The 27,006-nt window shown below is 46.2% G+C and overlaps 1 protein-coding gene across 1 annotated transcript in view; it reads left to right on the top strand.

The window, feature by feature from the left end:
• The first annotated feature begins 9,498 nt into the window (after positions 1 to 9,498).
• The window catches only part of RECK (reversion inducing cysteine rich protein with kazal motifs), a 66,769-nt gene continuing 49,261 nt past the window's right edge, over positions 9,499 to 27,006 (top strand). The window contains exons 1-4 of the mRNA XM_086472480.1: positions 9,499 to 9,577; positions 13,521 to 13,579; positions 21,746 to 21,820; positions 26,963 to 26,999. Coding sequence (XP_086328606.1) covers positions 9,499 to 9,577; positions 13,521 to 13,579; positions 21,746 to 21,820; positions 26,963 to 26,999 — 250 coding nt within the window. The remainder of the gene's footprint in view (positions 9,578 to 13,520; positions 13,580 to 21,745; positions 21,821 to 26,962; positions 27,000 to 27,006) is intronic.

Here is a 27,006-nt window from a genome sequence, read left to right as displayed (position 1 = left end):
CCACGCGAGCACGGGGCTGCCGGGGGAGGCCGGGACGGGTTTGTTGGCAGGGAGGCCAAGGAGCCGGCTGCCAGAGCCAACCCCAGCAGGCCCAGGCCAGCTGCTGGAGAGATCACAAGGTATGGGGTTGACTGGGAGACCAGTTGGTTTGGTGCATCCGTGCAGGAGGCAACTGGGGAGAGAGAACGAAGGACCAGCTATTGGATGCTCTGCGTGTCTGAGCCCAGTTACTGGAGGGATCCTGAGCGTGTGTGCCCGTGCGCTGGCATGTGTATGGGGTGGGAGGTCCTCCACCAGCAGCTGAAGTGGGGCTGTGGGCCATGGGGACCATGAACAGATCTCCGTCCTGACCAGCAAGAGACGGGAGCGGGACGAGGCCACGGGTGCCGTTTGTGTGGGGGCTGAGTGTTTCTTGCCATGTTGCTCCACGTGCACAGGGACTGTACCTGCGTGCACCCAGCCTGTGCCGGTGAGGAAGAGGTGCTCAGCGACGGGTTGGACCCAGGGGCATGGAGCTGCAGCAGCCTCGCTGCTGTCGGGCTGCCCCGTTCTGCAGATCCCCAACGTGTTGTTCTCATGAGGTTGGGTTTTTTTGGTTTTTTTTTTTTTATGTTTTCCTCAGCTTTCAGCAAAATGACCATATTAGCATTTTGCAGACCTCCCTTCTGTTATTAATGCTATAGTTATGACATTAATTTAATTTCAATACAGAACTGCCAAAACCACACCAGATGACCTTAAGATCCTGTATTTCAAAGATAAAATTGTCATTCTGTTTTTGAAGTTTCTCTTGCACCTCTAAACGTGCATGTTGTATGATAAAATGCAGCTTGATAACTTTATCAAGCACTTGCACTGACAGTTCTCCCTCGCCATCTCTTTATTGTGTCTTCCTTATTTGCTATTTATAGAGTTAAAACCTAATTAGTTAGTAGTGCACATAAGCTATATAGATATACATAAAGGGCATCACTTACATCATTTAATTTGTGACATCATTAAAGTATTACTTGATTTATCTTTTGGGTACTAGTGAGAATATTTTTAAATCAAGCTACTATTTCATTTTCTCTTTTTAAGATGCTGCACATAGGACTTTATCACACCTTTGAGAGGTTATTTATTCTCAGGCTTTTCCTGAGTGGGCACCCAGAAAGGCGAGTGACCCAGAGCTTTTGTCTTGGCTGTCGATACCCCCATCCTGCCTCTGTTCTACTGGAGGAGCTGGGATTTGGGGGAGGGCAATCCACCAGGACAGCTGAGGACTGAGGATGAAGCAGGTGCCAAAGGAACCCAGGAAGCTGAAGCACGACATGTGTACGATGTTTACATGCTTCCAAGCAGTCAATATATTTTTTCCAATTTCAATTTTAGTTTTCTGTATCTTCAGTCTTGATTTAGGTCACTAAATTTTACTTGGATCTTGCTGTGCTTTGTGGACACATATATATATATAAAATTTGGGTATCAGTTATGAGAGAGATCAGGTGCTCAGTAATCTTTAAGGTCTGGTTCAGTTTCAGTAAGAAAAGTAAATACGAGCATTTTAAAGGGAAAAGCAATTATTTTATTTTCAGTCTTAGTTATCAAAGACAATAAGAATTTAGTTCTGACTGGTTGAATATACATGAGGAGCTTTAAAATTATTCTTTAGGATCTGAATTCTGCTCTGTTGTACACGCTTTCAAAATGGACAAGTGATTTAGCTACAGAGTATATTGCTGAAAGCTGCCTACCAGAACAAGTTTCGCTGGATCTCCGTGTCCCTGTCCAGTGACGGTGAGGACAGGACCACCACGCAGGGAGGTCACGGTGTCCCTGAGCAGGGCCGCGCTGGCCTGGGGATGTACTTGGCCAGGTCACCGCACTGGCCGTGCCACCTCGGCCCCCTGCACTGCTCCTTGTTCTCATCACAGACCGTGACTCTCCGTCCTTCTCGGACACTTGTGGCTTTGCCTTTCCCAGCAAGGACATCAGAGCTCTCCAATATCTTCCCTCACTGCTGAACTTCATATGTAAATTATGCATACATACTTTTATTAGAAAAAGTTATGGAAGGTAGAATAAATAAAGCACCTTTTGACATTTTTATGAAGATATTTTGAGAAGTATTCAGGATTAATGCATACTAGCAAAGTTCTACCCTAATTCACTCATGTCACTCAAGTGTAGGTACAAATAGGAATAGGCATTGATGTAATTCACATAATTATAATGTCATCTTGACAGACTTTGCTAGCTAATATGTGGAACAGCAAGAATAAAATGATTTTATTTTAGCTAAAACTGATTAGGTTTAGCTAGTTTAACTAAAACTGATTTAAAGAGCGTGACACAAACTGGTTGCAAAAAATGGAATTTTATGCCTTCCTCTTTCTTTTTCATTTTACCTGCCAGTCTACACTGGGGTTTTTTCTATTTGAAACTAGAAGCAACAGCATAATTTTCAATTAGCGATATAAATGCTTTCGTACTGCCCACACCCATTTTTGCAAAGCTTGCAGACTGTGTTCATACTGAACTGTGTGTATAGCAGCGAATGAATTATACGCTGTTCTTCAAAGGTTACTAACTGAGAGAGTATCATAATTGCTAAAAAGTGGAGGAAAATGTATAAAGCTCTTTGGGTTCTTTAAAATATCTCACTGTAGGTGCAGGTTATGATGTAATTTTTAACACAATTCCATAGTACAGCAAACCATAAAAATAACTTTTGGAAAATATTCCAGTAGCAACTTGGTCCTTAAATACCATATGGAGGAGCCACTAATCCTATACACGACTAGATGATTCAGCGGGATAATCCACAGGAGAATTTCCATATGGCATTCTCGGTGTTCTTCAACACATCCTTTTCTATCTCCAGCCCGCAATTCTGATACGCTGGCAGACGCACTGCGGATACTGGAGGCTGAGTTGAAAAGCAAAGTGAATATCCATTTTATCTGTATTCAAAGACATCGATGTGTCATCACTTGCTAAATGCTCTTCCTTGTCCCCGTGGATGGTGAGGCAAGGCCAGGAAGAGGACAGGATTTCAACTGGCACAAGCGCAGCCCGTCTCTACAACGGCACAGGTGCGGCTGACTTTGTGTTTAGACACTCGAGTTTAGATTTGGATTTACATCGTTAGGATGGTTGAAGGGTTTGACTGGACTGAACACGATTCCATTTGAAATACTCTCTTTCCCACATTTTGAAGGGATCAATTTTCTACTCCCCAAACTCCAGTCTTCCACTATAGTTTCCCTCATTTCCAATTTCTCAAACAGCAAAAAAATTTTTTCTTCTATCAGTCCCTTAATGTTGTTCCAGAAACCAAACGGAAACAACCTGCTGTCCCACGAGAGGCCCTTTCAGATGAGAGCACTCCACACGCTCACTATCCACCCTACCCTGCGTGGAGTAGGCGGCAAACGGAGGCAGCGACATTAACACGTCCCTCTGCTAGAGAGAGCTCACGGCACAGAGGCTGCAGGGCACACAAAGCGGCATAGAAGGTAAAAAGCCTCTGACCAAATGGCGTAAACCTTAATGTATCTCGGTGACATTTTTTAGGTGTTATTTTTAAGCATCACCTGTAAGACGGAGGGACACAGGAACCTGGCTTTACTGATGCCATTTCCCTGTCTTGCTGCTTCCATCAGCCCACAACCTGGTTTTAAATTATCCACTTCATAAGCTGTGTGACCAAGAAGTTACTTTACTCTGCATTCTCATTTGAAGAGAAGCAGACATGTCTCTAATCCCATCACTGATTTCATGGGGTTAAAATTTAGACTGGCAGGTGACTGCAGTTCCAGGTCGTTTGGTCTGTTGACAGAAGTTACACCATGTAAAGCAGAGCCAGGTTTTTTATAGCACCTTTTGCGAACATCAAAACTGCCTCTGTCAGCAAACACGAGATCTATTTCAAATTCCCTTCCAAAACAACAGAACAGTTTCTTAACTTATTCTCGCTGATGCTGACAGAATCTCATTTATTTCTTTATTACCTCCATAGCAAATTGTAATTAATTACACACTCCACATTTACTTAATCACTTTCAGTTGGCTTTCCTTCCAGGCTTGATGTATGCAACACTAAGTATTTGCCCACGGCAAGATTTTATGAACTCTAATACGCACCACGTGTTCAACTTGACTAAAATTAATTGCAGACATCGTATTTAGCATTAACATACATCTTTATTGGCTTTAATTTCACATCTGTGTTGCTTTACATACAATTTACTTTATCAGTGTAACGGCACACTGCTTCGGATGTGTGTAACAGCAGCCACCAAACCTCGCCTTCGGATTTGTGTTCTACCTTTTAATACGATTCTAGTTTTCTCGTGTTTAAAAAAATGAAGTAATTTGAAAATACATTAATCTTTCTTATTCACTATTTGGAAAGTCATCTGTAAAACCGCCTGAGATCTAATGGCGAAAAAATAAAGTAGCTAAGGTTTGCCCGAGCAAAAGGCTTGCCTGTTTAAGAACAAAATCTCTTTGAAAGAGGCTTTGCTGTGGCAATCCATCCTGATCGCCTGAAGAAACAGGCAGCAGCCTCCCGTACTTGCTAGCACCCTGTGACGGACAGTCCCACAACTGGTACCACAACTCCTACCAGTTTGCACCCCGGCACATTTGAGGTAGCTGTAAAGCCCAGCCCAGTTCCAACAGAGACGAAACAGCACAAGCCTCAGCACAGCAAAGCTATTCAACACGCGCTGAAAACCTGGCACTGGCTTATCATGCAGGTATCTAGCTGTGGATACACAGACAAATTAATGCTAATTAGGGTAAGTCTACAAATGCTGTAAGGTATAGATATCCTAAGGATTACAGCAAAGCAATTTTTTAAAATATTCATTGCTAAAATGCAACGGGTTTAGAAATTACCAGGAGGGAAAATGCTACCGGCTTCCAGTAAGGAGCTAAAATCAGAAGCTACACAAGGCGAAACCAGCCTTGTCTCTGATGAAGTACTGTGCTGAGAGGGGTAGCTCTGTGTATTGGTTCTTGGAGATCTTAAAAGATTGGGAAGCCAGTTTTTATGCTGCACAGGATTTATTTACATCTCAAAATGGAAATAATACTATGTTAAATTCAAACATAGAACGGTATCTTTTCAGTCCCCAAAGTATTTGGCTGAAATATAGAGATACGCCACAGTGACAATACAGTTCTCTGGATTTAAGAAAAACGTGGCATCATTCTACATTCTGAGGGGATCCTAACCAGGTCAGGTCTTTTTCAGTAAAACGTATGTTTGAAGCGGTAATTCAGACCACAGCTACAGCAGAATCATCACCTATTGCCAAAGGAGGCTTCCACCTAAAATACAGGGTAACATTCCAGCCCTTTAATGTTTCACCAGTTTTCAGGGTAAGGGAGCAGGATCAAACACTACTCGGAACAAAATATAACACACTAACTATTCAAGCTAATACAAAAAATAAACCTGAAAGAGCAGATTTTATTATATTCTAAGCAACAAGGAATGCAGCAGATAGAATTGAGTATTTCTTTTCCCTTGGCAGTTGACAGAAGCAGCAAAAAACAAGACACATTTGCAGAAGAGTTTGTATCTTATCACCAGGCTTTAAAAGTATGCTGGCAGTATATTTATAGCAACCTGCTTTACACTGAGGCATTTAATTATTTCAAGTCCCAAAATTCCACTTCTTATTGTTAAACATGGGGTAGGAATTAATTTCAAACGGGTTCTGTTTCAAAAAGACTGATATCCGTGGTTTAACTGGAAAACAGTGCTCTGGAGATTCAACATCCCAGCTCCCAAGGAACACAATTTTGTCTGCTTTCTAGAAGAATCAGGTTAACAATTCTTCTGTCCTTTTGAAAGTTTCTATTATTTCAAAGTTCAGTTTGCTGCTTTAAAGTGAAGGAAAGACTTTCAGTGGCCTCAGTTATTTCCTCTGGACGGGGAGAGGTGACCTGGGGTGGCCACGCAGAGCCCTTACACCACCAGGCCCACCAGCAACTTTTTTCTCTGCCCGTGGGCTCACAGGATAAGTTACTGCTGCTGACGCCTTCGCGCATCAGCGGCGTTCAGGGAAGCAGACCACACAGCCGCTGACCCTCGTCCAAAAATCAAACCAAATTAAACCATTTAGCGGAAGTGGGGAAAAAATATGCATCTAATCGGTTCAGGCCCCTTGTATTTCCAGAGAAATCAAACCCGCCTGCAGATTTGGCCCTCTGGCTGACTCTGCTTTCGGGTCTGCTGCCACCACCTGGGCTCAGCATGAATTTTAAGTCCCGAGATAGCATGCAGATAGAAAATAAATAAAAGTTAGCCTTGGGTTTTGGGGAAAAAGGCCACCTATTTAATGGACACATAAGCCCACTTACATATAAGCATTATTTCTGTCCTGGTGTGAAACGTTGTTTTTTAAATAATGAGGTTACATTTGTCACTTTTCAGTTTCTTGAATTCACAATTACAGCAACAACTTTAATTTTGTAGACTTCAAATTAAGATACAACCAAATGTACTGTCATTTCCTATGGCTGCGCTCCATGAAGAAGCAGCACAATTTCATTCCTCTGGACTGGTGTACAGGCAGATAGAAAAGTTTTTTACAAGTTCTTAAAAGTTTTCCTGGTTTTTTTGCCATTGCTATTGTACTATTACTATTTGATAATGGGATGCTAAAGTGCTCATCCAAGAAGCCTGGAGCTGTCACAAGTTGATCCATTCACAGAATCACAGCATGGTCAGGGTTGGAAGGGACCTCTGGAGATCATCTAGTCCAACCCCCCTGCTGAACAGGGTCACTTGGAGCAGATTTCACAGGATCACATCCAGGCAGGTTTTGACTGTCTCCAGGGAAGGAGACTCCACCACCTCCCTGGGCAGCCTGTTACAGTGCTCTGCCACCCTCCAAGGAAAGAAGTTTTTCCTCATGTTGAGGCAGAACTTCCTGTGCTCCAGTTTGTGCCCGTTGCCCCTTGTCCTGTCACTGGGCTCCACTGAGAAGAGCCTGGCCCCATCCTCTTGACACCCACCCTTTAGATATTTTCTAAGTGTTGAGAAGGTCCCCCCTCAGCCTTCTCTTCTCCAGGCTAAAGAGTCCCAGGTCTCTCAGCCTTTCCTCTAGGAGAGATGCTCCAGCCCCCTCATCATCTTCACAGCCCCCTGCTGGACTCTCTCCAGCAGTTCCCTGTCCCTCTTGAGCTGGGGGGCCCAGCACTGGACGCAGCACTCCAGATGTGGCCTCACCAGGGCAGAGTAGAGGGGGAGGAGAACCTCCCTCGACCTGCTGGCCACACTCTTCTCCATGCACCCCAGGATGCCGTTGGCCTTCTTGGCCACAAGGGCACATCTCTGGCTCATGGTCAACTTGTTGTCTACCACCACTCCCAGGTCCTTCTCCGCAGAGCTGCTCTCCAGCAGGCCAACCCCCAGCCTGTACTGGTGCGTGGGGTTATTCCTCCCCAAGTGCAGGACCCTGCACTTGCCCTCATTGAACCTCATGAGGTTCCTCTGCCCAGCTCTCCAGCCTGCCCAGGTCTCGCTGAACGGCAGCACGGCCTTCTGGCGTGTCAGCCACTCCTCCCAGTTGTGTGTCCTCAGCAAACTGGCTGGGGGTGCACTCTGTCCCTTCATCCAGGTCATTAATGAATATGTTGAGTAAGACCAGACCCAGCACTGACCCCTGGGGAACACCGCTAGTCACAGGCCTCCAACCAGACTCAGCACCACTGATCACAACCCTCTGAGCTCTGTCCTTCAGCCAGTTCTCAATCCACCTCACTGTCCACTCATCTGTCCCACACTTCCTAAGCTCACCGATGAGGATGTGATGGGAGACATTGTCAAAAGCTTTGCTAAAGTCGAGGTGGACAACATCCACGGCTTTCCCTCATCCACCCAGCAGTCATGCCATCATAAAGGCTATCGGGTTGGTCAGGCATGATTTCCCCTGGGTGAATCCATGCTGACTACTCCTGATAATCCTCTTCTCCTCCACCTGTTTAGAGATAACAGCCAGGATGAGCTGTTCCATCACCTTTCTGGGGATGGAGGGGAGGCTGACTGGTCTGCAGTTTCCAGGATCCTCCTTCTTGCCCTTTTTGGAGACTATAGTGACGTTGACTTTCCTCCAGTCCTCAAGCACCTCCTGTCCTCCATGACCTGTCAAAGATGATGGAGAGCAGCTTAGCAATAACATCTGCCAGCTCCTTCTGAACTTGCAGATGTATCCCGTTGGGGCCCATGGATTTGTGAGTGTCCAGTCCGGCTAAGAGATCTCTGACCCAATCCTCCTGAACCAAGGGGCAGTCTTCCTTCCTCCAGACATTCACCTTGGAATGGCCAGACTTGCAGGCAGAATAGCCACCAGCTATGAAGTGAGCAGTAACTTCAGTTTGCTTTGACTTCATTGGATAACATACACTTAAATTTCTCTTGGATTCTAAAAGAATGGGAGAATTTGATCTCTACAGGGAAAAGACACTGCAGCGGTGGCCCTACTGTGCAGAGGTTTCTTCAGTTACAGACTCTTTCCCTGAGCCTCCCCAGGCTTGATTGCCTTTCTGCTGCCAGGGACAGGAGCGTCTGGCCATGACGAGCCTGAGGTGCAGACACAGGGATCCCACCACCACCATCACAACCCGGCCTGAGGTGCGGACACAGGGATCCCACCACCACCATCACGACCTGGACCAAAGGTTAAAGAAGAGCAAAAGCGGCAGCAGCTCAGCAAAACGTCCCGGGTTCCCTTCCCAAACTGAAGCCCATCACGGGCATCACGACCACCAGTGACGGGCCCGGGAAGGCAGGCTGTCCCTGGGCAGGCCGACGGCAGCCCTGCCCGTCACCTCGTCACCCTCAGCCCGGACGGGCACCACCGCGGGCTCGCACCGCGTTAACGCCTGCCCGAGCGCTCCGGAGCAAGCGGAGGTGAATCCACGCGTCGCAGCCGCGACGGCCTCCTCCTCGCTGCATGGGGGGTCACGTCCCCCAGCCTCAGGCACCGGTCCCGCTACGGCGTACGTTGTGCTGTTCGGTTCCGTTCTCCCACGCGGTCACCGGGTAGAAATCTATTAATAAGGCAAATACTATAACGAGTTAATCCAACGTGGGGGGTCTCTACCTCCTCCACCAAAATCTCCTCCTAAACGCCGTTTCCCCCCTCCTGTAAGCCGTGCCCGCCCGCCCCCTCCCTCCAGGCGCGCCCTGGCGGCTCGGCGGGCCGGGGAGGACGGGCGCAGGCGGGCGGGCTGCGGGTGCCGACGCGGGGCGGGGCGAGGGGCGGGGCGAGGGGCGGGGCGGCCGGCGGCGCGGGACGCCGCTCCCCGCGGCGGCAGCTCTCGCCCGCCGGAATGTCCGCGGAGGGGGCGGGGCCTGGCGGGGCTGGGAGCGGGCAGCCAATGGGGGGACTGGGAGCGGGCGCGGGGGGAGGGGGCGCTGCCGGCGTCAGAGCCCGTCGGTCTGGCGGGCGGGGGTCGCGAGGCGGAGCCGCGCGGCGGGCTGGCGAGCGGGCCATGGCGGCGAGGGCCGCTTGGTGGCCCTGGGCCCTGCTCTGCCTGGCGGCGGCTCCGCTGCTCTGCCCTGGGGCGGCCGGTGAGTAGCGAGTCGCGGGGTGGGGGGAGGCGGCTCCGCGGGTCCCTCTTCAACAACATGGCGCAGGGGCGAGGCCGCCCGTGCGGTGCCCGAAGCCGTGGGGCGGTGGCGTCGCCCGCAGGGATGGGGCGCGGCGCGGCGCGGCACCGCGGGTCGCTCCTGCCCGGCCGCGGCTGGGGGCGGGCTGCCTGGCGCCGGGGCTGAGGAGGGACGGCACGCCGGCACCCGCTGCCGGCGGCACCTGCCCCGCGGGAATGGGAGGCCGAGGGGTGCGGGGCCGCGGGAGGTGAGGGCCGGGGTCAGCTCCCCGGGTGCCCGCGGGGCGCTGCCGGGAAGGGGCAGCGTCGCCTTCCTGGCGTCGGTCGTCTTCCCGCTGCCGCTGTCCCGGTGTCCGGCCTCCCCCCCGCCTCCCGGTGGAAGGCAGCCGCCTGCCACCGCGGCGCGGAGACCGGCCGGCGGAGAGGGAGGCTTGATTCGGTAGCCGGGGGAGGGGGGCGGGGGGCGGCCGCTTTCCCACATCCCGCCGGGCAGTGGGATGGGGACAGGCCGCTTCTTTTACCCCACCGGGTCACAGGTCTCGGGGCTGGGGCTTGTGTCTTTGGCTGTTCTGCTGGAGATAGATAGGTTGCCAAGACTGTGGTTTGAACTGGGGAAGACTGGGCGTCTTGCTCCAGATGGGTAAAACCCGACTTCTGGATTGCCCCATGAAATGGCAGAACAGCCCTCATATTCCAGGGCCCGTACTCCTTGCGGTGGTGGTAACGTTTTCAATAAGAAGAATGGTATTGAACAAACTATTGTTTAAAAAGTGAAGGCAAGATGTTTACTAGAGAAAAGCATGGTGGTAAAATAGTTTCCTGTGTTAAAGTTGTGATAGCAGGTCACTTCTTGACAGGACCAAAAAAAAGGTGTAGTGAAAAAAGAAGACAGCACAAGCACAGACATTAGCAAATAGCTTTTAATAAATAGGCCACATTGGTAATGCTGTCATGGGAATGGAAAATACAAAATACGTAATACATTAAAGCAGAAGACTGCAATCACTGAGGCATTTATGGGCATTTTGTTATTCTGTAGTTCTGATCACTAGTGAGGCACAGTTTTATGAAGGCGGCAGTAAAAAGCTAGTGGAAAGAAACACCAGATACTCTCCAGCTTTCCCTTGATAAACCTACTCGTATTGCTGAGATAGCAGATCTCATCAAAGAGTGAGGTGTAGATATTTCATAGTTGGACGTGAATAAAATTTTGAAATGAAACCTGGAAATTTTTTAGTAAAGTTAGAGTGGGAATGAGAAAGTAAGGGACTGAGTGAAAGAGATGTCTAGTGAGGTTGCTGTGTGCCCTTCTCACAGCCCAAAGGAGCTTGAACTCCACAATCTCGTGGTCACTGCAGCCAAGGCTGCTCCTGATCTTCACATTCCCCACCAGCCACTCCTTGTTGGTGAGAACAAGGTCCAGCATAGCACCTCTCCTCGTTGGCTCCTCTGTCACTTGGAGAAGGAAGTAAACCTGCTGGATTGCTTGTGCCCTTGCTTTGTTGTCCCTCCAACAGATACTGGGGTGGTCGAAGTCCCCCATGAGGACCAGGGCTTGTGAACACGAGGCTGCTCCTGTCTGTCTATAGAGGGCCTCATCCCCTCAGTCCTCCTGGCGGGGCGGCCTGTAGCAGACCCCCACTGTGGTGTCACCTGTCCCTGACCTGTAAGCTCTCTGTGAGCTCCTCAGCTGTCCCCAGGCAGAGCCGAAATGTTGCCCAGGATACTCATGAACTCAAATCATAGTGACATACACAGTTAAACATGCTGTCACCTAAGCTAATGTGAATTCTCTTTATGGGTTGACAGCTCTGAATTCTTGGGTCTTTCAAATGTAGCGGTTACTCTCAATAAAAATATATATAATGAAAAATTTCTGGGACTTGCAGTGAAACAAAACAACAAAAACGTGACTGAGTAGCCAGTATTTCTGTTTGTAAGTAAAGCCTATGTTCAAGTACATCTGAATGGATTTCTTTACCTACGACAGTTCCTTTGTTGGGTATCTTTTCATTGTGAATCTGATCGTTTTCTCCAGCACTGTGTGAATGTGCTTGCGGTCTGCTGGCATAGGCACTGAAATTTAGAAATGTTTCTGAAAGTAAGTGCAACTCTTACCTTAGGAAAAACTGCCTGTTCTGAAAAGTTAATGTTTTTTGTTGTTGTTGTCTATTTCTAATACCATGGCTTTAGAACAAGACTAAGAAAGTGTAAAGCAAAGCTTTTCAGTTAAGTGAAAAAACCCCTGAAGTTTGAACGCAGTGGAGCCTGCTAATGGTGAAGTTGATTCTTGGCATGGATCGACTTCCTGAATATCCTGCAGGAGCACCTGCAAGATCCCATGTGTAGCCCTCAAATCAGAAAGATTTTTAAGCCATCTGTGTCACCTCTCAGTCATTTTCTGCGATGGTGAAAATAGGCAAAAAACATTAAAGTCAATTTTACAGTGTCATTCTTTCATTTCATCGTGTCGTAAGCAGGATTTTGGTGCTGTCCTCATTTATTACATGCACTTTGCTCTGTTGTTTCTAATTATTAATGAAAACATGCGCAGGTTGCAATTCCTACTTTGGTTTCTTTTTTTTCCTCTTCAGGAATGATAGATGTCTGCATTAAGTAGTAGTAGCTATTTTAAATTGTCACTATTTCAGACAACCTTTTCAGTGATTTGGTTTTTTTCTTTTCTTCCCCCAGTTCCTTGACATTTTCAAGCTAAAATTTTATTTTCTTTTTTAATGCCTTTTCAATATTGGAGAATTTGGAGTTTGGTGGTGGTGGATTCTTTTGATTTTTTAAATTGGATGTCTTCTTGTAACAGCTATAAGCTTTCAGATGAAAACACTTGTAAGCTGTGAAATTATCAAGGAATTCGTGACTTAAGATCCTTCTGATTGATTCGGTCAAAATCTATTTAGTAACTAGGTATCGTGAAATACAACTTGATATGTGTGGTATCTGTCATATATAGCATTGCTTTTATGTTGTGTCGGTGTGATATGTAGTTCAGATATGGCTGAGCAGAAATCTGTGATCGTTAAATGATCCCGTCTGTGCAGATGTGTGTGGAAGTCAAAGCTTTGAAGGAAATTTCTGCCTGTTTTCTGGTACACTGTTCCAAACACTGGGCAGTGAGAATGAAAGTGAATATCAAGAAGTTGTGCATTTCATTTTAGATTGGCCAAGCTTAACTCTGGATGAAAGAAATATTTGGATGGCAGGGGCAACAAAGCACCGCAAAGTATAATGTTAAAAATGCAACTTTAAACCTTGGCGTTTCATGACTTCTCAGTGCTTCCTTTCTCGTTTGTTTTCCTGTTGACGTGTTCGTATCTGTGTTTGCTCTATGACCTCTGTCTAGTCGGGCAAAACCACTCTTGATCATCCATCACTGGTGAAACAGCTTACAGTTTCGTTCCAGGGCTGTAAGAAGCCGGAGTTCAATGAGCAGCTGTGTTCACCTCTGAAAAGCGGGTCCTGCTCCGATTCCCTTTTCCATCTGGTCCAAACTGATTCTTGCACTTTGCAGATTCTGTGAGCTAGTCCATTACAAAGGCCTATAGTGTCTAGTGTTTTGGTGGGGTTTTATTCACTTTTTATTATTCTAATCTATTCCGTTTTCTTTTATTTCCCTTGGGTTAATAAATTGAATTGCCTCCCGAAGGAATTTGGCAGGTGCCAAGCCCGTGCCGGTTAAGCAGCAGAAGTGTGCTAGAAGGCAAAGGAAGGGGAGCGAGATCTCCTTTTGGTGGCAGTGAGTGTTCAGGAGTAATCCTGTGAGACATGGTCGTCTGTGGACCAGACGAATCATCCTGACAGGCCATTGAGTGGGGGCTGCTGTGCAGCAGTGATAGCGAAGTGCTTCAAGTCTTTTAAATATCTTTTTCCCTCCCCCTGCTTTTCCATAGGCTTGTCTTGTTGTTACCACGCAAAGGACAACTTAATGTGCCGTGATGTCTGTGAACAGGTAAGCCTGTTTTGATTTCAGTTTATCTCTCGAAGTCATGCCTCTAGACAACGATATAGCAAGATGAGGGCTGTAAGCAAATGGTTTTCTGTATGAATACTATGTGTGAATCGTGAGATGTAATATTGTGGTTGTTTCAGCGAGAATGTAAAGCTTTAAGACCATAGTCCTCTTTCCCTTCATAGTGGAAAACACGTTCTGCTGAAGTTGAGGAGAAACAGGAGATACAAATCTGAGGTCAGGATTTGGTCAAGAAGTGATAAGCATGTTAGGAAATGGGAGGGGCGAAGGTATTTTACACAGTTTCTGGATCTTGTGTGTTTCCAAGTTTTTGGGAATGTAAAATGAAGATGATGATGTTGGTGCTGTTCTTTCTTTGTGCTGGGTCTTGTTTCTTGGCTAAGCATCGGAGATACTCACTATGATATATGGCTTTGTGAATCCAGCAAAAATCTGCTTGCTTACTCTGTTCTTAAGGTAATAACAAAGAGGCGTTTGTGCTAAGTTCAAGCTTGGAAAATATTTTTCCACAGCTTATGTTTAGGTTTATACCTTTGGATATACACACTTTGTGTGTGTGTGTTTATATAAATTTATATACAGAAACATTTTACATCAGTAAAGCGTACATACGTACAATTCTTATATTAAAATTGTGTCCTTAGATCATACCTGCCCCCTTTTCTTGTCTTCATTACCCGCTTTGGGGCTATTCAAGTACTAAACCTGGTTATGATTAAGTTTATATTTATCTGTGATTGTACTAACAAAACTTTTAGTTTTAAACTGCACTTCTCCCTCCCTGATAGATTTCTAGAATTCAGCCAAATCCCCTTTCAGCTTTCCTATTGCTAGGGCAAACAAGGAAAAGCCTTACAGCCTCTTTGCATAAGATGTTCTATCAGTGCTTATAATTATTCTTGCAGCCCTTCCAGCATAAGTTTGTCTCTTTGAATACAGGTAAGAAAAAATGTGCAGGGTATCATAAACAAAAGTATAGCGCTAAGTCTTAAAATCTGTGTTAAGACTTGTGTATAAGTAAGAGAAAGATATCCATTCCTGTGTATAAACGAATTTAATTGACGGGTTTAGTAGCTACATTGAGAGAACGAGAGAGGACTAATCTGTCCAATTCTTTCTTCTGTTCCTTCGGTTTGAAGTTCCCAGTTTATCATGTGAATTCCCATTAGCTCTTCATGAAAGGCCTTGCGCTTTTGACTGTCAAATTTCATCCCATTTCTGTTATACCAGTGTGGTGGGTTGACCCTGGCCAAAATGCCAGGTGCCCACCAAAGCCGCTCTATCACTCCCCCTCCTTAACTGGACAGGAGAGAGGAGAGGAAAAAAAAATAACAACAGGCTTGTGGGGTTGAGATAAGGACAGGGAGATCACTCGGCATTTACTGTCACGGGCAAAACAGACTCAACTGAAGGAAAATGTAATTTATTACCAATTAACTCAGAGAGGAGTAATGAGAAATAAAACTAAATCTTAAAACACCTTCCCCCCACCCCTCCCTCCTTTCCTGGGCGTAACTTTGATCCCGATTTTCCTCCCTCCTCCCCCAGCAGCACAGGGGGAAAACAGGGAATGGAGGTTGGGGTCAGTTCATCACACTGTTGTTTTCTGCCGCTCCTTCCTCCTCAGGGGGAGGACTCCTCACACATTTCCCCTGCTCCAATGTGGGGTCCCCCTCACGGCAGACAGTCCTCCATGACTTCTCCAACGTGAGTGCTTCCCACGGGTTCAGTTCTCCATGAACTGCTCCAGCGTGAGCCCCCCCATGGGGTCACCAGCAGCAAACCTGCTCCAGCGTGGGCTGCTCTCTTCCCACGGGCCACAGTTCCTGCCAGGAGCCTGCTCCGGTGCAGGCTTCCCATGGGGTCACAGCTTCCTTCAGGCACCCACCTACTCCGGCGTGGGGGCCCTCCACGGGGTGTAGGCAGTCATCTGCTCCACCGCCCATGGGCTGCAGGGGCACAGCCTGCCTCACCATGGTCTTCACCACAGGCCGCAGGGGAATCGCTGCTCCGGCGCCTGGGGCATCTCCTGCCCCTCCTTCTGCACCGACCTGCGTGCCTGCAGGGTGTTTCTCTCCCATATTCTCGCTCCTCTCACTCGCTGCAATTCCTGCTGCGCAACAACTTTTTCACTCTCTTACATACGTTATCACAGAGGTGAAAAACGCTGTCGCTGATGGGCTCGGCCTTGGCCAGCGGCGGGTCCGTCTTGAAGCCGGCTGGCATGGGCTGCATCTGACATAGGGGAGACTTCTAGCAGCTTCGTACAGAAGCCACCCCTGTAACCCCCCCCGCTACCAAAACCTTGCCGCGCAGACCCGTTACAACCAGTTCTCATTTTTGTGTAGAATTTTCTGTGGGTTTTTTAAGATGTTCTGATCTTGCTTCATCTGGATGATCTGTCTCAGATAATCAGCGTATTCAGAGTCTTTGAGGCGAGAGGTGTAGAACAAGTCCAAAGCAAGACAGGTGCCCTTCCAATTGTTCTGTAAGGAGCTTAGTTACCTCACATCAGGCTGGTAGCATCATTTTCTGAATGATCCTTTAGTACAGGCCAACAAACTGGCTGAAGGGGCTGTCTGCTATTTTTCTCCTGATTTTTGTGTTCTGTAACGTAAGAATTTTGTGCAGCACAATTCAAATGCTTTTTCTCTGTGGAATCCATTTTGGAATGTATTATTGGATACTTACTCCCTTGTCTTAAATGTAAAATTTGTAGGATGAAGTTTACATACGCGGGGGGTGACTGTAAGGGAAGAGTTGGATGAATGATTTGCCTTTCTCTGTCTTTCCGGACACCTTTTCTTCAATATCTGCCGTGTGCTTGTTGCCTTATTTATACCACAAGACTGTACCATCCTGACAAGATAATTTATTTAATAATTTAAAAAAAAAAATTTTTCCTCCTAGACTTGGTAGTTTGAACCATAGAATGGCCTAATCAACAGGTTGTAAACAGTGCCACCAGGAGAAAGACTCCCTTCTGCAGGGGGTGGAAGCGCTCATCTGCAGATGAGAGTTGCTGCCTAAGGTGGTTTGGGTTTTAGGGGCTCAGATCTAGGATGTTGCAGAAATTGCATGGGTTTTTTGACCCTCAGACTGTTACCCATTGGCTGCTCATCTACGTGGACACCAGTGATACTACTGAGGGAGCCTTTGCATGGGTAAAAGGTGACTACAGCCCAGGGGCTAGGGTGAAGGGCACGGGAGACCCAGTGGTGATCTCCTTGATCCTGCCAGTTAAGGAAAAAGGCTTGATTAAGAGTAAGGAATTCTGCTAACTAGTAATTCAGCTACTTTAAGTGAGCCCTTTGAAAAAGAAAACTTAGGTTACAGATTTGTGTGCCAACTAACGTGATTCAAACGTCCAATTATTTTGCATTCTTAGTAAGTATTATTCCAAGCTCGGTTTCACCTCCTTTCCGTGATTACTTGGATTAAGTCTGTCAGATACTGTAGCAAGGAATAAGTCGGCCTGTCTTTCTTTAATTGACATTTTTTCTCCAAGTTTATTGCTGGGAAGTTTCATAATGATAAGGTTCCTGACAGCATTCATCTTTGTACCACTCCAGAGATTTCTATCCAGATCCTCCTCCAAGCATAAGAACAATCCATCCCAGTCCTCAGGAAGACATGTTAGTGTTTCAAGAGGCTGGCTTGGCTAAACAGAGAAGTCATGAACAAGCTTCAATGCAGAAAGGCAGTGTAGAGAAGGCGGAAGCAGGGAAGGGTTTTAAAAAGGAATTTATAAAATTTACCCAGGCACGCAAGGTTATATCGGGAAAGACAAAGCTCAGCTGGAGTCGAGACTTGCAGAGCATGTCAAGGGCAACAAGACATGCTATGGCAGTAGATAAAGGCTGAAGAAGGAAAAATGTGTGACTTGCTGAATGCAGCACGTGATTGAGTGTCAGCAAACACAAATAAGGCAGGGGCGCTCAATGCCTTCTTTCCTGAGTCTTTGTTAACAAAGTCTCTCAGTCTTCTGTGCATAGAGACAGGGTTCGAGGAGGAGTACTGCCAGTGGTGGGTGATGGTTGAGTCAGGAATTAACTGAGAATATTTGACCCATAGAAGTCCGTGGGACGAGATAGACTGCATCTGAGGGTGCTGAGAGAGTTGGCTGGTGTCACTGCAAGGTTACTCTCTATCATCTTTGAGAGGTTGTGGAACCTGGGGGGGGGTGTCCCCTGACTGCAGAAGGGCAAACAAAACATCTTCAGGAAAAAAAAAAAAAAAAACAAAACACAAAAACACAGCCAAAAGAGAAACCCCAAAGGACAGTTCCCAATCCAGCAAACTACAGAGCAGTCATCTTCTCTTAAATCCCTGGGAAAATCATGGACAGAGTCCTTGGAACACATTTCTGAACATGCGAGGGGTAAAAAAATCATGCCTGACGAACCCGATTGCCTTTCATAATAAGGCTGGATTTCTGGATGAGGGGAAAGGGGTGAATGTTGTTTGTGCTGACTTTAGCGAGACTTTCAACACTGCCTCCCTCAATATTTTTCTATCCATTTTAGGATAATATGGTTTTGATGGATGGACATCTAGATGAATAAAAAAATTAGTTGGATAATCAGACTCAGAGATAGAGGTTAGCGGGTTCTTCCCTGCCTGCAGGATAAGAAGTGGAATACCAAAGGGGTCTGTCCTGGGGCCTGTCCTGCTTAACTTCTTTATTAAAGACCTGGAAAAGGCAACAGATTCCACTTCCATTGAGTTTTCAGGCAATTCCAAGCTAGAAGGAGGAGTCGATAATCTTAATGGGGACTTGTGGGATGGAAGAGGACAAGGGGACTTGCACAGATGGAAGGAATTGGCCAACAGGAACTTTATGAAATTCAACAAGAAGAAATGCAAAGTCCTGCACCTGGGAAGAAAGAATTGCTCACAACAATACGAGTTGGAGACGGATTTGCTAGGGAGCAGGTTTGCTGAAAAAGGACAGAGGGGTACTGGTATACAGACAGCAAGCTGAACGTGAGCCAGCAGCGTGCCCCAACAATAAAGAAGGTGTCCAGAAGCAGAGCCAGTGGGTCTAGAGAAATTATTCTCCCATTTAGTCAGCACTTGCTGACCACGTCTAGAATACTGTGTCCAGTTTTGTCCCCCAATTCAAGAAAGCCATCAGCTAACTGGAACGCGTTAGGAGAGAGTCACCAGAGTGATCAGAGAGCTGGAGAGGCTGAGAGAGCTGCCTTTAGCCTGGGGAAGAAGGAACACCTCAGAGCAGCCTTCTGGTACCTGTGATAAGATGGCTCAGAAGACAGAGCCAGGCTCTTCACCGGGGTACACAGTGGGAGGACAAGAGGGAGCAGTCCTAAATTGAAACGAGAGAGTTCAGCTCATTATAAGGAGGAACTTTTCCACCATGAAAACGAAGAGGCTGTGTGTTCTGCATTCTCAGAGGTTTTCATGACCTGACTGGAAAAAACCCTGAGCAACGTGGTCTGGCCTTACAGTTGACCCTTCTTTGAGCAGGAGGTTGAAATAAATTATCTTCCAAGATCCCTTCCAACCTGAATTATTTTATTATTCTATGACCCCGAAAGACCTGAAATCCTACTGCAGTTATTTTCTTGTTTCTAAAATCAGTACTATTGTTCTCTTGTTTTTCTTTCTGTGAGTTTATCATGTTGCAAATTTGGAATAGAGCTGCAGTGTATTTCTCCTTCTGAAAGATTTGAAATGCATCCATGTTTCAGTTATTCCTGTAATTTCCAGTTTCATATCCCACATTAATAGGTTCTTTTCCATCCCTTTTGTTGTCTGGTTTCTTGTTTTAATTTATAAGTGTTTAATTGGACTGCTAAAGGAACAAGAACTAAAAACATTGTTAATGGGGGACCAGAAAACAATTCAAAATGTGCTGAGAGCTCAACTTACGTTAACGCTTCCATGAAACTTTAAAAATGGACACAAAACAACACCAAAAAAGATGGACGAGGTAAAGACATCTTGTAATAAACTGTGAAAATACCGCTACTGTCGTAAGGAAATGAGATGAGCAACACTACAAAATGGACTGAAAGACACATGGGGGGGAGATAAATTTACATCATTCAGAGTTGTATATGAAGGTCGATAAGGTAAGATTTGTTCCCAAGTATAGCCGTGCAAAATAATGTAAGTTGGAAGAGTCATTTTGTCTGACCTCCGGCTCTGAGAGGTGCTAGCTTCAGGTTGATCAGGATCTTCTTAGTCAAGTTTTGAGTATGCTCAGGGATGGGCTTTGCACAGCCTTTCTGGGGGATCTGTTCTGGCACTTAACTCCTCTCACGGTGAAGATTTTTTTTATTTTCCTTTGCATCCAGTCAGAACTTCTCTTGCTGTAACTTGTTCCTTTTGCGGCTGATCCTTGCGCAGTGCGACTCTGAGAACAGTCTGACTTGTCTTTTCTGTGATCCCTCTTCAGGTACTGGAAGACAAGACTTTAGATTCCCCCCCGTTCCCTCTTAACCCTTCCTCAGTTTCAACGGATTCTTTTACCTTGGCCTGTCTTGGTACGTCGTCAAGTCCAGCACCTTTTGTGGCCTGTGGCTGGGCTCTGCAGTTCATCAGAAATGTTCCCCGCACAGGGGTGGCACAAGCTGGCTTTGGTGTTACAGACATGGCCTCAGCAGCACCTAATGGAGGAGACCAGCCACCTTCCTTTAGCCTGCTGGCCGTGCTGTTGGGATGAAGCGCAGGAGGCTGTCGGCTCCCGGTGCTGCATCGGTGCTCTGCTGGCCCGTGTTCGCCTTGTTGGCCGCCAGGACCCAACACCCTTCTTGGCCAAGCTGGTTTCTAGCCAGGGAGCGCCAGCCTGTGCTGTTGCATGGGGTTCTTCCAGTTCAGCTGCAAGATTCTGTGTTTGCCTTTGTTGAACTGCTCCAGTTTCCTGTCAGCCCATTGCTGAAAGCTGTTGAAACCCATCTGGGTGGCAGCTCCGCCCGCCAGTGTACTGGTGACGGCTCCCAGTCTAGGCTCATCTGCGTACCTGCTGGGGATTTTTTCAGTCCTGTTGTCCGGCTCGCCAGTCAAGCCATTTACAGTGTTGGTTTGATTCCTGTATTATACCACTTCTGAGTGGCTGGCGCTTAGACGCTGCGCTGCTGACTGCTAATCTTCGAGCCCTACTGCCCAGGCAGTTTGTCGCCCGCTTTGTACTCCACCCATTCCATCCATGTTTCACCAGTCTGGCTCTAAAAATACAGTGGGAGACTATGCAAAAACCTTTTTACAGTGGAGGTAGATGACATACACTGTTCTCCGCTCTTTTACTAAACCATTCCTTTTGTTACGGAAAGCTGTCAGGCTAAACTTGCCTGGGTCTGCCTGTGCTGACTGTTTCCAGTCACCTTCTTGTCCTTTGTGTGCCCTGACGTGGCTTCTGCGAGGATTTGTCCCACAGTCTTCCTGCAGGGTGAGCTGAGGCTGAACAGCTTGTAATTCCCCAGATTATCCTTCTCGCCTTTCTGGTGATGTGATATTTGTCTTTTTTCTAATCATCATGAACCTCATCCAGTCACCGTGGTCTTTCAAAAATGGTCGCAAAGCTGCCTTGCAGTGGCGGTGGCCAGCTTCTCAACATCCTCAGTTGGATCCCGTCCAGTCTGTTGAACTTCTGGATGTTCAGTTTGCTTAGGGGGTGCTTAACTTGACCATGCTGCACCGTGGGTAGTATTCATTCCCTTGTTAGTTTTGATGGGCCCTTTGACTAGTCTAGGATTTGTTCATCTCTGTTCCACAAAAATGACTTGTTTCAGGGTTTTTTTGGAACTTCGGTTGCCTGAGGTCACGTAACATATAGCAGAAGGTTAATTAGAGTCAGATAGTATTTTGATATGTGGGGCAGAAATCCTCTATGTTTTTCATGGTGCCTATTCAATAGAAACTTTTTGATTGAAGTGTTTGAGGAGGAAATTCTCATTCACTTCTAAATATAAAAATTACTTCTTCATAAGAAGTGCAACATACTTGAAAGACTGTAGACACGTAAAAGAAAACCTTAACTTTGCGTTGTGTATATGTTAACTGTTAGCCAAAGTTGTCAAAGGGTAGATAGCAGTGGAACTGAACCCAGTGAAATCAATGCAAAAAAGGATTCAATGTGTAGTTACATTCTGTATGTTTTAAGGTGTGTTTTGTTTCTGACAGATTCTGTCTTCTAAGAGCGATTCCCGTTTGAAGCACTTACTGCAGCGAGCACCTGAGTATTGTCCTGAATCAATGGTAAGGCTTGTTAGGTTTTAATTAAAGAAAACAAAACAACTGATCTTGTATTAACATAGTTTTACTTGCAAAAGAAAGGTTTTAAAATTACTAGTATTTTATTTACTCAATGAGTTTTGAGCTGGTAGGACATGTGTGTGTGTCTTCAAGCTTCTTCTTCCTTATTAGGAGCACTAGAAAAATTCTTATGATGACATTTGATCCTCAAAGTAGGATTTTTTTTTTTTAAAGCCATCATACATTACGCTGCTTGCAATAAGATGGGACTTGACAATTTTGCTAGGTGTCCTGGTTGTGTAAGCTATGAAATACAATGGAAATCTGACCTATGCTGTAAACAGTTGTGCTGAGTGAGTGTCACTCAGATGTTGAGGGCAGCAGCTCAAATTAGATCGTGTATTCCAGCTTGCGTATGGGACAAAGCTGTGAGGTCTTGGTTGAGCTAAGGCACGGAGACTCTGGTGGCTGCTCTGAATGGTTTACGGCCATATCTGACAAACTGAAGTAGTGCTTTTGTTGTATAAGATCATGGTTTCCTAAAAGTTCTCGAGTGTATCACTAAAAAAATGAAGACTGTAATCTGCTCTCTGTCTTAGAGATGATCTCGTCGGGGAAGAGATAAGTACTGTCGTTCAGATCGTAAATTTTGGAGTCATATCTCTTGGCAGCTTGGAATATCTCAACACATTTGCTGTCAGAAAGGTCTGCTTTCTTCTTGGAATTTGTGTTACTTCTGAACAGTATCAATACTGTTTCCAGCTAGCCTAAAACATATACTCAGCTCAAATGGGCGATGTGTAGGAGTAGTAAATCTGAGAATAACTGTCGCAGATGAATGTTTTAAATCATTTGAATAACTTGTTATGGAATCCCAGTTGACTACGCCAGTTTGTCACAGATGGAATATTTTCACAGGGTTATGATTTAGCAACAATTTAAAGTTTATTAGTGGTGTGAAGTAGATCAAAAGGTTGAATTTTAACATTTCCTAATCATTAACAGATTTAAGGTTTAACAAGGTAATTTAGTAGAATGTGTTATGAGTAAAAGAGCGACTTAGTTACAGATTTGAGAATGACAAGATTCACGCTAACTTATTACGAAGCATCCTAAAGTAAAGTATGTGTATGTGTGTGCCACAAACACACACAGACAGATAAACATGTATTTCCCTTTTTGAGTTTCGGAGTAAATATTCATAATGCATGGGCATTCCTCAACAGGTCATGGTTGGGTCTTGAGAAGGGCGATTTCTCGCCCCTGACCCGCTGTCAGCAGTACCTGAGAGGTGTCCCAGCTCAGGGGCAGTGCTGGTCACAGCCCATTGCAATCCAGGAGAGCTCAAAGGGTCTCATTCGGGGTCGCTATTTACAGGGTACAAATAATTGACTTCTGTCAGGTACTTTTCCATTTTGGCCCAAGTTGGATGATGTAATGTTCTGGTACTTTCCACCAGTTGCACAGGTCCAGAACTTGCTAGATCTTGGAGTTCTGGTACCTCTCCCGTTGGGCCACAACCCGGGTACAGATGTACCAGGCCTGTTTGTTCCTGTTGTGCTTCAAACCGCGGGGGAAGCAGAAGCCGGGTTCGTTAAGGGGTGCCGTAACGCCCCGGCACGCTGCCCACAACGCGGGTGCAGCTGTACTGGGCTGTCGGGCATTGCTGCTTCCAGTCAGCAGGGGAAGCAAGGGCCACGTATGTCAAGGGGGTGCCTTGATGCCCTGGGGCGCTGCCTTTTGCTGCCCGTGGCTGACTTGCCCTAGGTTGGTATGTGGGCCAGGCAGGGGGGTGTCACATCAAGTACCGAGCGGCCCAGGAGGCAGGGGGAGTCATACCACCGTGAGAGCATTTCATAAGCAACTTTGCAAGAGTATGTTTGTGGATGGCTTCCTCCTGTGTGTCAAGAGAATGGTTTTTTCAGTGTTTTGTTTCTGTGGATCGTCAGCTCAAAGGTCTTGGAAAGTTACAGATCGCTGATGGTGTGGGTAAAACCTGTGTCATGAAAACATATCAAAGTGGTGAATAGCATTGGTTTTGGTACTGGTTTTCTTTTTTATTCCCTGGTAGGGAGAGTAGGATCTATCTGTATAGTAGAGGAGTGCTTTTTTAGAAGACAGGCTTGGAGAGTATCTGAAAGGGGGAAAATTGTTGACACAATGATTTATTTTTTTAAAACTCCCAGTTACCATCTTTATGAATGGCAAGTTTACTGCACAGTGTATATCCTAATTTAATATCACTGAACTGGTAATATTTATAAACTTCTGTAAGAGGCATCTAGATATAAGGTGGTTTACAGTTCAACTCAATACTATATTTGCTGTTTTCAAATACCACCTGTCTTGGTTGGAGAGGTGTTCTAGTGACAGTCCACAGATGAGTGGATACGTCATGAATTTGATCAGATGGTCTGTTTTCTGCAGCACTGGTTACAGACACAGTGTTGTCTGTATTGCTTCTGGTCATAAGATAGAAAGGGTATTGCCTGGCATTAGGTAACACAGTAACTGCCAACACAAGAGGCAACTTTATTGTAGAGTCGTAGGATCAGTTAGGTTGGAAAAGACCCTGAAATAAAGGAAGTCAACTGGATCAATGGGGTGGAACTAGTAGAAGTAGCAGCTTTTCACCTTTTTCTTTTGAGCTGACTTTTGACTCTTGTTTAAGTGGGAAACTCCCAGATACGGAGGAGGTCAGTTCTAGATCATTAGATACAGATCCATTGCAACTGTAGGAAGTCAGTAATTCCCATGGTGATGGAATCATTGCAGGACAGTTTGGGTTGCTGTTTCAGTGTGATTGAATTGAACTTATTGGTTTGTTTTAAAGAACGTGTTCAAAACTTTTGCTTAAAGCCCCTTGTGGTGGGTTGACCTTGGCTAGATGCCAGGTGCCCTCCAGAGCCACTTAATTCTGCAGGGGAGAGAAAACAGGACGAAAGGGTCGTGGGTGACGATCAGGACAGGGAGAGATCACTCACCGGTTACCTTCACGGGCAAAACAGATGCAACTTAGGGAAATTAATTTAATGTATTGCCAATCGAAAGGTCAGAGTATGGTAATAAGAAATAAGAACAAATCTAAAAGCACCTTCCTCCCACCCCTGCCTTCTTCCTGGGCTCAACTTTACTCCCAACTTCTCTTCCTCCCTCTGAGCAGCGCAGGTAGATGGGGCATGGGGGTTGTGGTCAGTTCACTGTGCGTTGTCTCTGCCACTCCTTCCTCCTAGCGCTCGTCCACTGCTCCAGCGTCGGGTCCCTCCCACAGGAGACACTTCTCCACAAACTTCTCCAATGTGGGCCCTTCCCAGGGGCTGCAGCTCTTCATGAACTGCTCCAGCGTGGGTCCCTCCCATGGAGTGCAGTCCTTCAGGAACAGACTGCTCCAGCATTGTGCCCCATGGGGTCACAAGTCCTGCCAGCAAACCTGCTCCAGCCTGGGCTGCTCTCCACAGGGCCACAGCTCCTGCCTGAAGGCTGCTCCAGCGTGAGCTCTGTGCAGGCTGCAGCTTCCTTCAGGGCACATCCACCTGCTCCTGTGTGGTCCTCCACGGGCTGCAGGGGGACAGCCTGCCTCACCATGGTCTTCACCACAGGCTGCAGAGGAATCTCTGCTCCAGCACCAGGAGCATGTCCTCCCCCTCAGTCTTCACTGACCTGGGTGTCTGCGGGGCTGTCTCACATATTCTCACTCGTCTCTCCCAGCTGCTGGTGCACAGCAGTTTTTTCCCTTTCTTAAATATCTTATCACAGAGGGCTACTAACATTGCTTATGGGCTCAGCTTTGGCCAGCTGTGGGTCCGTCTTGGTGCCAGCTGGAACTGGCTCTGTCAGGCATGGAGGCAGGGTCTGGCATCTTCTCACAGAAGCCGTTCCTGCAGCCACCTCGCTACAAAAACCTTGCCATGTAAACCAAATACACCTCTTAAGACTTGTCGCTCGCTGCCTTACTCTCTGTAGAATTTTCCTCTGATTTCATCCAATTAAGGTTTTCCTAGTGCTAGCTCAAAAAATACTGACTTCAGTAACATTGTACTAAAATAGATGTAATCCTTCAAGGCTTTTCTGTGCTCTTGTCATTTTAAATACTCTACTACAATCACATTGTCTGAGTGTTGTAGGACTCCGGTTGCAGGCTGTTAAACCTCCAGCATGCTGTGTACAGCAGCTCCCATGGCTTCTAATTCTTCAGGCTTCTAACACAGCGCACCCCCTGTAGCTGCGACATGTACCCATTTCTGACAGTTGAACTGAAATTCTTATCTTAGATGGAATTCTTGCTCTGCTGCCTAAACCTCCTTCTTCCAGGGTGTTTGTAACTTTTATTGCGTGGGTAATGGAAGTACCTGGGGCAGATCAGCGTCTGACCTGAGACAGCCCCAGTGTAAAGAATCCCTCATAGGCAGCTTAGCTGGTAGTCTCAGTAATAACAGTAATGAGAGAGAGGGGGACAGCAACCCTTTGGTAAGCGCATCACCTTTTTTTTTTTTCCTGAAAAAAACCCACAAAAAACGATTTACATAATTCTTCTGCTTAATACCATCAGCCGCTTTGGTCATTTAGCAGAACTCCTGCTTAGGACCAGAAGTGCTTTGCAGTTGGGGTGAACCCAACAAATTCCTATTGTAACGTTTCATGTTCGTAAACTTCACTTACACAGCTCTTTCCATGAAGCCACATTTCTCTGGTCTCTGGGGTACCTTAAATCTCTTTCTTTTGTTTTTTGTGGTTATATGTGGTGTTTGGGGTTTTTTTTTAAGCTGGTCGAAAGGAGTGCTAAGGCAATAAACGTCTCCACAGCTCTTGGTCCTAGATAAATCTCTTTCTTTGTCTAAACAGGTGCTAGTTCTCTAAATGGTGGTGGAGAAAGTTGACTAGCTGGTATGTTCCAGGTAATCACAGTATGTTCTGCACCTACAAAAACACTGCTGTTGATTCCATACTCTGTAGATGGCAGCCTTCTTGTCAAAGCAAGTGGAACTCAGCTTATATCACTTCTTCAAAAGATGGTTTAGACAGAAGAATTCTTCCAATAGGATATTTAAAACCCAGAGCAAAAATGCTGAAAATGCTGTTTTGTGTCTGCTAGAAACTCTTATTCTATGTAGACTTACTTTTGCTTAATTGCATTTTACTTTTCAGGGAGAAGTGTGGGGTTGTATAAATTCTTCTTTGCCAGGTAAGAA

Source organism: Leptosomus discolor, chromosome 13 (genome assembly GCF_034619465.1).
Source record: "Leptosomus discolor isolate bLepDis1 chromosome 13, bLepDis1.hap2, whole genome shotgun sequence".
In the NCBI taxonomy this organism is placed as follows: Eukaryota; Metazoa; Chordata; class Aves; order Leptosomiformes; family Leptosomidae; genus Leptosomus; species Leptosomus discolor.
The sequence above is the reverse complement of the archived record's forward strand: the minus strand, read 5'-3'. Positions and strand labels throughout refer to the sequence as shown.